The following is a 13,252-nucleotide window of genomic DNA, read 5'->3' as shown; positions in this document are numbered from 1 at the left end:
ACAATTATTGAAATTATATAGATTTACCGTTGTTTTGATACGGTTGATGTTTGGATCTGGATTGGGAGTTTACTAGGAGAACGTAAGTATTTGTTGTGTTTTGATTCTATACGAATGATTGTTTTATTTGAACCAAAAGAGTTTGATTGGTAAATTGAATCGAACCAGGAGCGTTCAAGAGAATTTTGTGTTCGGTTTAAACAAGGAGCGTTCATGGAATGTATTGATTTGAACCAGGAGCGTTCGAAGGGTTTTTGTGTTCGGTTTGAACCAGGAGCGTTCATGGGATATTTCGAATTGAACCAGGAGCGTTCGAATGGAGAGTTGGATTGAACAGGTGCGTTCGAAGGATGTTTTGAACCGGCAGTGTTCAATTATTGACAAGTAATTTTGAACCGGAATTGAACCAGGAGCGTTCAGAGGACATTAAATGACCAGGTGGATTCAAAGGAAGTTTTGTTTTCGAACCAGGAGCGTTTGAACGGAAATTTGATTTGAATTTGGGGAGTTTCTATGGATATTTCGAACTGAACCAGGAGCGTTCAAAGGAAATCAGGATCGTTAAGGGGCACTTTGAATTAAAGCAAAAGCGTTAAAAGAATGTTTTCATTTTTTTACCATAAGGATTCTTTGAATGTTGTGATGTTAAGTTGAAATCATTCAAATATTTTTTTATGAATTTAAACGAACAATGAAAATCTGTCGATTGAATTGATTTAGCTTTATTATAGAAACTTTCAGCCTTTGGCTTTCATAATAAAAATATGTGTTCGAACATGAAGTTATTTTCACGATTATATGATTTTATCAAGAGTTATTCAAATGTCTACAGAATGGTTTGATTAGAACCAATAGTATATATTTCAACGTTATTGAAATTGTTTACTTGTGTGTATTCATCGCAAATTGATTTTTTATTTGATCTTATTTAACAATTGACTTGAATTATAATTAATGTTTGAGTTTGATGTATGCCATACGAGACAAATGTGGGATTTGGGCCGGTGTACAGTGTAAGGAAAAATATATACATATATATGCGTCAGTATTACATTTATGTTCTTACTGTTTTGATTTATTATTTATTGTTGCACACGCCATCATCCGGTAATTCAAATAAAATATAAAAAAAAATGTTTCATTTTTCTGTCAAGTCTAATTGGTTAATTAAAAAAAAACGTTACAGATGGAAGAATCGCGTCAAATAGCACCGTTTAGATGTGACATGATCGAGAAAGGAAAACTCTCAAGAGAATGGGAAACGTGGAAGTGGTCTCTCGAATGTTATTTTGAAGCGTTCGGTATAACAGACCAAAAGATGAAGCGCGCGAAGTTGCTTCATCTAGGAGGAGTGGAACTACAACGGGTATTCCGCAGTTTGCCTGAGCATGCCAAAATGCCGTTGGTTACTCTTGAGCCGAAGGTCTATGATCTAGCCATAGAGTTGCTCGACTCGTACGTTCAAGCCGGCAGACAGGATGTTATCGAGCGCAGGAAGCTTCGTAAGCTAAAACAAGATTCAAACGAGAAATTTTCGCATTACATCATTCGTCTTCGTCAACAAATCATGAATTGTGGTTTCGAAAAATATTCATCAGAAGTATGCGAAATTCTGAAGGAAATATATTTGATTGATGTGGTAGTGGAAAACTGTCGGTCAGATGAGTTGCGCAAATCAATTTTGAAACGCGATCGCACGCTGAAGGAAATAGAAGAGATTGCTGCAACTATCGAAGACACGGATCATCAGATGAAAGAGCTAAAAGAAAGTAACGCTGTTTCGCGGGAATCATCATTTTACGAGATCGAACGAGGAAGAGGTGTAATTTCGACGACTAAAAAGTTTGGCGAACGTGTGGGAAATTTGTCTGCTGTTCATAATCGTCGTTTAAATCAACAATCATCTTCAATGAGCTCCAAATCATCTTGCTACGCGTGTGGACAGATGGGCCATATTTCCAACTCACCGGAGTGCCCAGCTCGAGGTCGTACCTGTCGTCGGTGTCAAAAACTCGGACATTTTGAGATTGTGTGTAAGAAACGTAAGCCTGTTAACCAGTTTGGGGTCTCCAAGAAGGTATCGAAGAAGGTGTACACGGTGGACAACCAGCCCGATAATATTACCGAAGTTGAAGAAGTTGATGATTTCAAGCCGGACGAAAAGATTTACTATGCGTTTTATGGAGGAAACGAAAGCAACATGCTGGAAGCTACGATCGGCGGTGTTCAGATCAAGGTTTTGATCGACTCTGGTGCTGATGCGAATTTGATAAAGTTGGAGACGTGGGAGATGCTGAAAACGAAAGCAGTACGAGTTGTGAAATCGATCAAAGGTTCGGCGCGCATTCTGAGAGGATACGGTAGCGAAAGACCCCTCGACGTTGTTGGAACATTCGAAGCGGAAGTGAACATCGGTCGGCGATCAGCGTTTGCAGAATTTTTTGTCGTCAGAGGGGGTCAGAAGGATATTCTTGGCGATTCAACGGCGAAGAGTTTGGGTGTCTTGAAGGTTGGTGTTGAAGTGAATAACGTCGATGTGAAAGCTAAGCCATTTGCCAAAATCAAGGGAGTGAAGGCGTCAATCGAAATGGATCCGGAGGTTAAACTAGTGTATGCTTTATTTTGAGAAACTAAATTTAAAATGAGTAATTTATTCAATAGATCAAACCAGTGTTTCAACCTCTGAGAAGAGTACCAATACCAATGGAAGCGGCAGTCAACAGTAAGCTGGAACAACTTTTACTTCGCGATATAATCGAAGTAAAGAAAGGACCTGCAACGTGGGTGTCACCATTAGTTGTTGTCGGAAAAGCTTCAGGAGAACCGAGGATCTGTTTGGATTTGAGACGAGTTAATCAAGCAGTTATTCGGGAACATTTTCCTATGCCTGTGGTTGAAGAGTATATTGCGCGATTGGGGAAAGGAAAGATTTGGAGTAAGCTAGACATCCGTGAAGCCTTCCATCAAGTTGAGCTGAGTGAGGAATCAAGAGATGTAACAACATTTATCACCAACCGAGGACTCTTCAGATTCAAACGTCTACCATTTGGACTAGTGACTGCACCTGAGATCTTCCAGCGTATTATGGAAGAGATGTTGTCAGGTTGCGAAGGAACTTGCTGAAAGAGGCGTAGAGCTAAACAGGGACAAGTGTGCTTTCGGGGTTTCACAACTGGAGTTTTTGCGACATCGGATCTCTGATACCGGCATAAGTCCATCGCAAGCCAAACTGAATGCAGTTTCGTCGTTTCGCTCACCGTCTACCGAGTCCGAAGTAAGAAGCTTCTTAGGTTTAGCAAACTATTTGAACAAATTCATTCCGAACCTTGCAACGATTGCTGAACCTCTTCGAAATCTTACGAAAAAGGAGACGAAATTTGAATGGACTGCTGAACACGAGAGAGCTTTCCAAGCCATAAAAACAAAGCTCGCTGCTGCAACGTCTCTAGGATTTTTCAATGCCGAAGATAACACAACAGTTATTGCCGATGCAAGTCCATCAGGATTAGGAGCAGTTCTGTTGCAAGAAAATGCAGATGGCGATCGACGAGTAATTTCATTTGCTTCTAAATCATTAACGGATACTGAAAAACGCTATTGCCAAACCGAGAAGGAAGCTTTGGAAGTATGGAGCGTTGAGCGATTTCGGATGTATCTGTATGGCAAATCATTCATCTTGATGACTGATTGTAAAGTTTTAGAGTTTTTGTTTACTCCTCGTTCGAAGGCATGTGCAAGAATCGAGAGGTGGGTGCTACGATTACAGGCGTTTGACTATCAGGTGGTACATATTCCTGGAAGTCAGAACATTGCTGATTGCCTTTCTCGATTGTCGACTCTAAAATCATCCGCATTTGATCCGGAGGAAGAAATATGTATTCGAGAAATAGCTGTAATGGCTGGATCCACGTTTGCTCTTGATTGGAATGAGATAAGGAACGAAAGTCAGAAAGACACTGAAATCTCCAATGTCATTTCGCTCCTCGAGAATGAGAATCAATCAGCGTTGCCGTTATCTTACCGCGTGATTGCAAACGAACTCTGTTGCATTGATGAAGTGCTGTTAAGAGTTGATCGAATTGTCATTCCTAATACACTCCGTAACCGAGTCCTACAGATTGCGCATGAAGGACATCCAGGTATTAATATGATGAAAAGTCATTTGAGGACTAATGTGTGGTGGCCAAAAATGGATCAACAGGTGGAGAAATTTGTGAAGCTGTGTAAAGGTTGTACATTGGTTTCTGCACCAAGCTCACCTGAGCCTATGGTGCGTCGTGAGCTTCCTGAACAACCCTGGATAGATGTAGCAGCTGATTTTTTGGGACCATTACCAGAAGGACTGCATTTATTGGTAGTTATTGACTATTACAGTCGATACATGGAAGTTTGCGAAATGATGGAAATAACGACAGCGGATACTATAAAGGAATTGGCCATAGTGTTTAGTCGATATGGACTTCCTATGACAATACGTGTAGACAATGGCCCACAGTTTAGCGAGAAGTGTGAAGAATTTCAAGACTTTTGTAAAAGCAACGGAATAAAGGTCGTAAATACCATTCCTTACTGGCCAGCAATGAATGGCGAGGTTGAACGCCAAAATAGATCGATTTTAAAGAGATTGAGGATTGCACAAGAACTGGGTAAAGATTGGAGATTGGTGTTGAGGCAATATTTGCTAACGTATCATTCAACAAATCACAGCGTAACGGGAAAATCGCCTGCTGAGCTCATGTTCGGAAGGAAGATTCGTAGCAAGCTGCCCAGTGTGCCTTTTGCAGAATTAATGGATGAAGAGATAAGAGATCGCGATATGGTGCATAAGGAAAAACAAAAAGAATATATTGATAAGAAAAGGTCGGCTAAGGAAAGCGAAATTGTTGTTGGAGATAGTGTGGTAATGAAAAGAATGAAGAAAACTCATAAACTACAATCAGATTATGCACCGGAAGAATTACAAGTCATCCGTAGAGTAGGAGGAGATGCTACAGTACGATCATGCGGTTCTGGTAAGGAATATAGGAGGAATGTGGCACACTTGAAGAAGATCCAACAAACAGATGGAGATTCAGCTGGAAATGATGAAGAACAAGAACAAGAAGCAAGCACATCAAACATGAGGAATAGCGAGACTGAAACTGATGCCGGACAGATCGATGTCAATACACGTAGTTGGGGGGAGGGCGAAGCTGAAAAACTAAGAACACAAATGAATATGAAGAGAGTGAGATCCGAGCCGAAGAGATACAAAGATTACATTTCTTATTAAAATCATAAAAGTAAGGGAGGGTTGTAGAGTATTAGATGGAACTGGTTGGAAATCCAGGTATCGTAGTAGGCAGAAGGAAAGGGAGTTAGTTAAGAAGTGCGAAGCGTGACGATTGGTTGTGATGCGAGTTGTTTGCGTCCTGATAGTGTTTGCGTGGAAAGATTAATAAACCGTGTTTGAATCCTAATTCAGTAATTGTTATTAATATTGAAATACCTGCTTATTCTCTACACCCTGCAAGGCATCAGAGAATTCACGAAGAAGAAATTCTTGAATGAGTCCCTTGAGAAATAACTGAAGGAATTCCTATAGAAAAATTCTGCAGGGCTCTCTGGAAGAATCCCGGGAGAAATGCCTATCGATGACCCAGTAGAAATCCTTAAGAAAATTCCTGAAAAATCGCAGAAAGAATCCTCGAGGAATCCATACAGGAATCCTGGAGGGATTTCTGACGTAATGCCGAGAAGAATACCAGCTGGAATCCCGGGAGGAATCTTTGAAAGTAATCTCTGGAAGAATTCCAGAACAAAAAGAAGTGTCTAATGTCATTTCTGAAGGAATACCAGACGAACTCCCGTTATGAATACCGTTAGGAATTTCTGAAGAAAACCCTGAAAGGATCCCGGAGAGAAATAATGAAGAAATCCTGGGAGGAAGCCCGAGATGAATCCAGGATGAAATTCCGGGAGTAATCCCTGAATATATCCCGACAGAAATCCTTGATGGAATACTGAAAGAATCGCGAAAGCAATCTATGAAAAAAAAAAACTGGGAGAAATCTTGAGGAAGCCTGGGAACATTTTTTGGAGGAATCCCGGGAGTACTCTCGGCGAGGGATAGGACTTTGCCGTGCGCTAGAATCTTGTTATCTCTCGAACATCTGCCGTATGCACTCTTTTTGTGGTTGCCTCTAAGCTCGACTTAACGTAAAATTGTTTCAAGGGCGTTTCGGAGGAGATACAGGAGAGTCTTAGGGGTACCAGAGGGTTAAAGAGGGACTTCAAAAGCGTTTCAGAGGGTGTTATTTAAGGGGTTTTAGTGACGTTGTTGCAGGGAAATTAAAGGGGGTTTCGGGGGATTTCAGGAGAGTTTCATGAAGTTTTGGTGGCGTTTTAGGTTTCCAGGGAGTTGCAGGAGCACTTTAAGAGGTTTCAGGGGGATTCCAGGGCGTTCAGTAGTTTCAGGGTAGTTGCTTCATAAATTTGGCGATTCAATTTGTTTCAGAGCAAGTGTTTCATCATGGCTTCAGAGCGGATGTGATGCGTCCTGGTACCGCTGCCCATTTCAACCAAATTCAACCGCTGAAAATTTTCTGGAACCGTCCCAGAGACCCTCTCTATAATGTCCCAAAACCCCTAAATGTTCCTAAAACCTTTTGAAACATTCCTTTAATCAGCTTGCAGTTCTCTGAAACTCATACAAACGCCACTGAAATCTTCTGAAATACCCATGGATCCTCCTACGATTGCTCTGGATCCATAGTGTTAATACTTGGCTTCGAATAGCACTACGTAATCCTAAGGTGTCAGGCCACCCAGAAGTTTGATGGTGTTTCAGGTGTTTCCATTGAAACGTCCCTGAAAACCTCTTGAAACTCTCTGAAACGCCTAATAAACGCTCTAAAGGCTCTGAAACATCCCTGAAATCCCCTTAAAATCCTTATACGACACTGAAACTCTCTAAAATCCTCATGGAACCTCCTAGGGTCGTCCTGGATCCTGGATAGTAACTACATTCTGTTGGCATAAAACTTTGTCGAAGACACCAACTCACAAAGTAATCAGGTTCAGAGATAAGTCCCAGGAAAAAGCATGTTAAATCATAACTAAATTATAACAAATCCTGTTATCGATTTCAGAAAAATCTAACATATATTATTGTAACTTTGTTATGGATACTCACAATGAAAGATATCAGCTTCTGTTATTTTTAACAACAATTGGGTTGTTTAGAGAATACAATATTGCTATTTTCTATAGCCATATCGAAAGAGCTCATTTTTCTGAGTATAACGTGACAAAACAATTTGAATTTCCGTGGATAGAATGACAGCTCAATTGATAAAATGGCAGTTCGGCCCGAACAAAAAAATCCCCATACAAATTTTAAATGCATTTTAAAAATACTTCCCGGACTCCAAAAATTATGAATTTTGGATTTCGACTAATTTTTGGGCGGAGATTTTAATTATAAAATAATTTGGAAACCCCTAAAGACCCCAATTGCCCAATTTATTAATTTTAATTCTTTCGCCTCCTGTTCACATACTTTTGTTATAATGTTATTATGTGCTTCTGGTCGTTGGAGCTTGTGTGGCGATTCATATCTGGCATAGTTACGAAAGCTCTCACTCATTCGTCTCTTGGCAGATATTCTTGAAGGGGTTTTCTGGAGGAATCTCTGAGTAAAGACTGGAGTAATCTCTGGAAGGATCTCACGAAAATTTAGGAGACATACCTAAAGTAGCGAGTAGCGAAATCCCGGGATGACTCCTGTGGTGGATTGGATATGAGGTAGTTTGTGTTCGTTCTTACTGACATCTCAACTAGTAATAATGAACATTAAACTACAACATCCATTTCTTCTTTTCTTTATAATTGAATAAGCCTTCTAAATATAAAGCAAGACTTAGATTTTGTCGTGCCTTCACCGTACCAACCATCTGGTTATCCGTGAGGGACCAATGAGGGACTTTATTTGTCACGCCCTCACCGGACAACCAGCCCGTTGTTCGTGAGGGACTTTATTTCTATCCACCGGATGTAAATCTGCAGCTAGATTCGTGCTCAGTTGGTGAATCTTATCCCAGTAGGTGCACTTGTGCGAATGAATTCGTGGGCCAGCTGGTGGAACTTGTAAGCCGAGTTTCTGAAATGGTCTTTCTATTTGAAATTCGGTTTCTATCTTCGTTTTATTCATCTTCTTCCTCATTGACTCCAGAAATCATCTCCACGATCCGATCCTCGTCGGCCATATGTGGTGGGTTGTGTTTGTTCTTACCGATAGCTCAACTAGTTCTTCTTCTTCTTTGTGGCTCGACATTCGCAATGGAACTTGGCCTGCCTCTCTTCAACTTAGTTTGAGCACTTCCACAGTTATTAATTGAAGGGCTTTCTTTGCTTGCTCAACAAGTAATGAATTGAATTATGCCCTTAGCCTACTTGATGAGCACTAACTACCAGAACTTCCGTAAAGAATCCTATAAGAAAATCCTCGAAGGAACCTCTGGCAGAATCCCGGGAGAATTTCCAAGAGAAAATCCGAGACGAATCCCGGGAGATATCTCTGAAGGAATACCGAAAGAAATCAATGAAGAAATCCCGGAAGAACTCTTGAAGGAATAGCTGCAGGTATCCCGGAAGAAACTTCTAAGGAAATTCCAGAAGGAGTCCTGGTAAGAATCTCAGGCACAGTCCCTGTAGCTTCGGCTCCGGTATGCCCATGTGGTGCCGGTGCCCAAACTTTCCAAATAAACGAATAAGTAAAACAAATGCCCTTGATTTAATCCCAGGAGCATCATTGAATGAATCTCGGAAGAAAACCCTGTAGGAATCCCAGGTGAAACTTTGCAAGGAATTTCAGGAGAAATCTATAACGGAATTCTGGAAGGATATAATGAAGGAATTCTGGAAGGAGCCCTGGACGAAACCCAGAAAGAAAACCTAAGAAATATGTGAAGAAATCCTAGAAGAAATACCTAAAGGAAACTGAGGAAAAATGCCTGAAGGAATTTCGAAAAATATCCCTGAAAGAATTCTGAAGAAAACCCTGAAGACATACTTATATAAGAATATCGGAAGGAACCCTGAAGGAATCTCACATGGGATCCTGGAAGAACTCCTTGACGGAATCAATAAAATAATCCCGGAAGGACTCTCGTGAGAAATCTGTGAAGAAATCTCAGGAAAAATTCCGAAAGCTGTCCCGAGATAAATCCTTCAAGAAACTGCGGGAGAAATCCTCTAAGGAATACCGGCAGGATTCCATGAAATAATCCCGAGAGGGATCACTACTAAAATGTTGAAAAGTTTCAGAAAAGCTTATTATAAATCGAACCTATTTAAGTAATACTCGCTAACTTTAAACGGCTGCTATATTATAAATATTTCAAAAATTTAAATTTTTGAAATTTTAAGAAATGGCTGTTACGGAATAACGATAATGCAGGGGAGCTTCAAGGTGTTTCATGGTCCTTCCAGGGATTTTCAAGGGGCTTCAGGAGAGTTTCAGCTACACTCCAAGGGGTTTCAGGGAGTTTCAGGGTGTGTCAGGTACGTTCCAGACCGTTTGAAGGGATTTCACATGGATTCCAAGGGTGTTCCAGAAAGTTTCCGGGATTGCAAGAGCGTTCTGTGGGATTTTAGGGACGTGGGTTATTCGAAGGGCGCTCCAGATTTGCTGTAGGGGTCTCAGGACGTTCAATGAGTGCTCTGGGGGTTTCAGGGAATCTTAGAGGTTTCCAAGGGCATCCCAGAAAATTTCAGGAAGCTTTAGGGGTGCTCCAGAGTTTTCAGGCGGTTTCAACAGCGTGTCAGGGTGTCCTATGGGTCTAGGATGTTTCTGCAATTCTCTGTGAGGTTTGGGTTGGTTTTTAGGGTGTTCCAGAGGTTTCAGGGACGGTTAGGGAAATTTCGGAGGCGTTCCAACATATTTCAGGCGGTTTCAGGGCGCTCTAGAGGTTTCAGAATCGTTCTAGGGGATACGATTAGATTTTATTGACCTCTGGAACTCACCCAGCACAGTTAGATTTTATTTGACATTTGGAAACACACTGGAACCATCTATGAAACGCCTTGAAGCTGCTCCAATGGAATAAGGGAGTAGTTTTTTAAACCCCCTGAAACGTCTTGTTTTGCCTTGAATCCTCGCTGGCACATCCCTTAACTTCCTTGAAACCTTTATGAATCATTAACCTTCGGAAACCACTTCCAAACTTCCCTGAAACGGCCTGAAACTATCCAAAATTTTATAAAACTCCATGGAATGCCTCATAACTTTTCTGAAAACCTCTTAAATGTAATAGACGTACTGAACGTTTTTAATCTCCTCTGAAACATCCCAGGCATCTCGAAATTTGTTGAAAATGGAAACTTGTGTACTGTAGACTCAAATTGTGTACTTGTAGACTCAAATTACACAAAAGGAGAAACCTCCGAGTTTTTGAGTTTTAGAGATTTAGAGGTGCCCGACTTTAATTGTCGAAACTTTCTCAATTTTTAACCGATTTTCAAAATTTTTTGCTCTCTTTGAAATTATTTTTCATTAAATTTGTGACTTAATTTTTTTTCAAAACCGCTCAAGCTGCCTTCAAAGATATTTTTGGTGTCAAGAAGTTTTATAAATAAATAATTGTTCCTCAAACAAATTTATTTCGACATTGTAGTATACTTTTCCAAAAATACGAGTTTTCACAGAAAAAATGATAATTTTGACTAAATTTTGATCGCTTCCATGTATGATTACAGTCTTAGAATAAAAACCTAATTCTAAATAATTTCGGCGGGCCGAAATTTGAGCACTACTGGTTTATGGGGTAAAAAAAAACAAAAAGAAATCGTTATTTTTTTGCAAACCGATTGTTTGTGCATTTTGATCGCAGACGTGGACTTGGAACGTTAAAAAACGCAGTAGGCAAGACATAAGCAAGATGCATTAAAATGCGCTAAATTCACAGAAAAGAGACCATTATTGATTCAATCTAAAATATCCTAAAAATCTCACGTTTACATTCCTGTGAGTATTGATATGATGAGCAAAATAGTTTATAACAGTAGAAAACCAAGGCGGTGCGATGTCGATTTCACTGAGTCGTTCGTTATACGCACGGGCACAACACGCGCAACCCTCTCAACGACCATGCGTCTCCACCACCCGGCCTACTGATTTCCCAAAGTGTAAACACACACGCGACAAGCGCAAAAATCACGAGACGTCGTCTGTTTTTTTCTGCTTCTTTTTCTCCCAATCACCCTTTTTCACTTGACCCACCTGCTCGAAGAAAATGCACTTTTCACCCCACACAGCACCGTCGTCGGTCCGTCTGATGAACGCCGCGTTGCTCGCTGATCACTATTTTTTGCACGTTTCCCACTTTTTCTCACCTAAATTTCTTCGCTCCGTGCTCGGAAGCAATCGGAAACAGAGCAGCAATCGCGTAATCTTTATATAATCTGCTTCTTCTTTCTTCCCGTCATAAAACACACTTCTTCAACGTCGTTCCATCCAAGTAAGCTGCTGATGGTGTCCCGAATGGTGCGGTGATTTTCCAGATTTTCCTTCCTTCTTGTCGGGCTTATCGCGGCACAAAACGGCGTTTCGGATGGTTCAGGTCTTCCGCGCGCGCGTCCGTCGTCGGCTCTTTCCCACAGGGAACAATCTTCCACGGACCTGTTGGGGGATGGACGGAAAAGAACACGCTTATTTACCTCGTTTATTAATTATATCACGACAATAACGGGTGGCGGCGAGTACACTGCTACTCATCGCGCAAGCAAGCCCACTTTTCTACTGCATAGAGTAGTCAGTCGCTCTTCTACGTTCAGTCGACAACAAAAGGCCATTTTCCGACCTCGTCGTCACCTCACATCCTGTACCTGTACCTGTCACCTGACCGTACAAAAAAAACTGACGTACACCAGATTCCCGGTGGACCCACACCTATGCATGCGGACCGATTGACCAACGAACGAACGAACTGAGGGAGGAGATGCAATTTCGGACTCTCGCTCTCCCGGCTCTCGGAAAAGCAACCCCCTCACTAATGGGATGGACGCTCAGCTCACTCAGTGGCCGGCGGCCGTCGTCTATCCAAGCAGGCCGGCGCGGTCCCAGTAGTCTACTGTTGTTGGTTTACTCGCGTGCACACATTTTTTTTATACATAAATTCATTTTTCCATCAATCCATGCACACCCAGAGTTTTGAACCCTTCTTCCAAAAAGATATATTCGTCCTGTTCAATGAAGTAGGTTGAACATTGTTGAAGTTGCTGTATCCTGCTCCTACCCATTTGTTGACGAATAGCTAAGAACAAGATGTAGCAACTTCAACAATGTTCAACATGATGTTCAACTGATATATTTCAAGCAATCTTGATTTAGTGTGTTATGTACGAGAGCTAGTAATGGAATGAATCAGAGGATAGAATTTTCACAATTGTTAAGCCTTCAGTACATGCTTTGCCAAGTGTGCAAATTTTTCCGCACGCATAACCCAGCAGGCCAACAGCGGTCGCAACATTGACAAAACATCGGAAATGTCAAGCGTTTGCTTTGATGTTGGTTGATGCGTGCGGAAAAGTTTGCACACTTGGCGAAGCGTGTACTGAAGGCTTTAGTTTGGTTGGCAACTGATGCTAAGTTGCCATGGACTGCTCCGATGTTACCAATGGGTGCGAACATCAACCTGCTTCATATAACAGGACTATTGTTATGTGTTATATAAATGGTTGTCTATCTAAACCTTCATTCATAGGTGGTGAACTTCACCGCATTATCATCAGGATTAGTTCCCGAAGGTCTCATGGGGTTTTAGGTATTTCAGGGTATTCATGGAGGTGGATTTCAGAAGCGTTTCTGTGGATATTAGAGCGTTTCAGAGATCCCTCGGAATGTTTTTGAAGGGTGGTTTCATATTCATATATAGTTTCCTGGAACTCTAACGGTATTTCAGATGAATTTGAAGGCAACCAGAGTGGTTTCAAAGCATTTCAAGGGGGCTTGAGTAAGTGCCAAACTTTTATTGGGCTGTGCAATCAGAGAAATTAGAAATTCGGAATTACGATTTGATGACATACAAATCAAGCCTAACTTCACCAAACACCGTATGTATCATATGTAAACAAAAAAGAGATTTTCACATGAGGCGCTGAATTTCGTTAATGACTACTTGTAGCATTCACCTGTGGGGATGATTTCTGAAAAAATACCCGGATTTTCACGTTTCTGAAATGTTCAATGCATGGGTTGCTATGGGAACAGTGA

At 41.1% G+C, this 13,252-nt stretch overlaps 2 protein-coding genes across 3 annotated transcripts in view; one reads left to right on the top strand and one right to left on the bottom strand.

Annotated features, from left to right (window-relative positions):
- Positions 1-11,659, bottom strand: part of LOC109433660 (progestin and adipoQ receptor family member 4) — a 151,573-nt gene extending 139,914 nt beyond the window's left edge. The window contains exon 1 of one of the 2 annotated variants that reach the window (XM_029877979.2): positions 11,261-11,659. The gene's annotated coding sequence lies outside the window, so the exon portion shown is untranslated. The remainder of the gene's footprint in view (positions 1-11,260) is intronic. The other variant, XM_062844196.1, reaches the window with a different exon arrangement.
- Positions 1,397-2,626, top strand: LOC115268712 (uncharacterized). The gene has a single exon (XM_029876818.2). The coding sequence runs from the start codon at positions 1,397-1,399 to the stop codon at positions 2,624-2,626; it is 1,230 nt and encodes a 409-aa protein (XP_029732678.2).
- Positions 11,660-13,252: the final 1,593 nt, after the last annotated feature.

Source organism: Aedes albopictus, chromosome 1 (genome assembly GCF_035046485.1).
Source record: "Aedes albopictus strain Foshan chromosome 1, AalbF5, whole genome shotgun sequence".
NCBI classification, from domain to species: Eukaryota; Metazoa; Arthropoda; class Insecta; order Diptera; family Culicidae; genus Aedes; species Aedes albopictus.
This window is presented reverse-complemented; position numbering and strand designations above follow the sequence as displayed.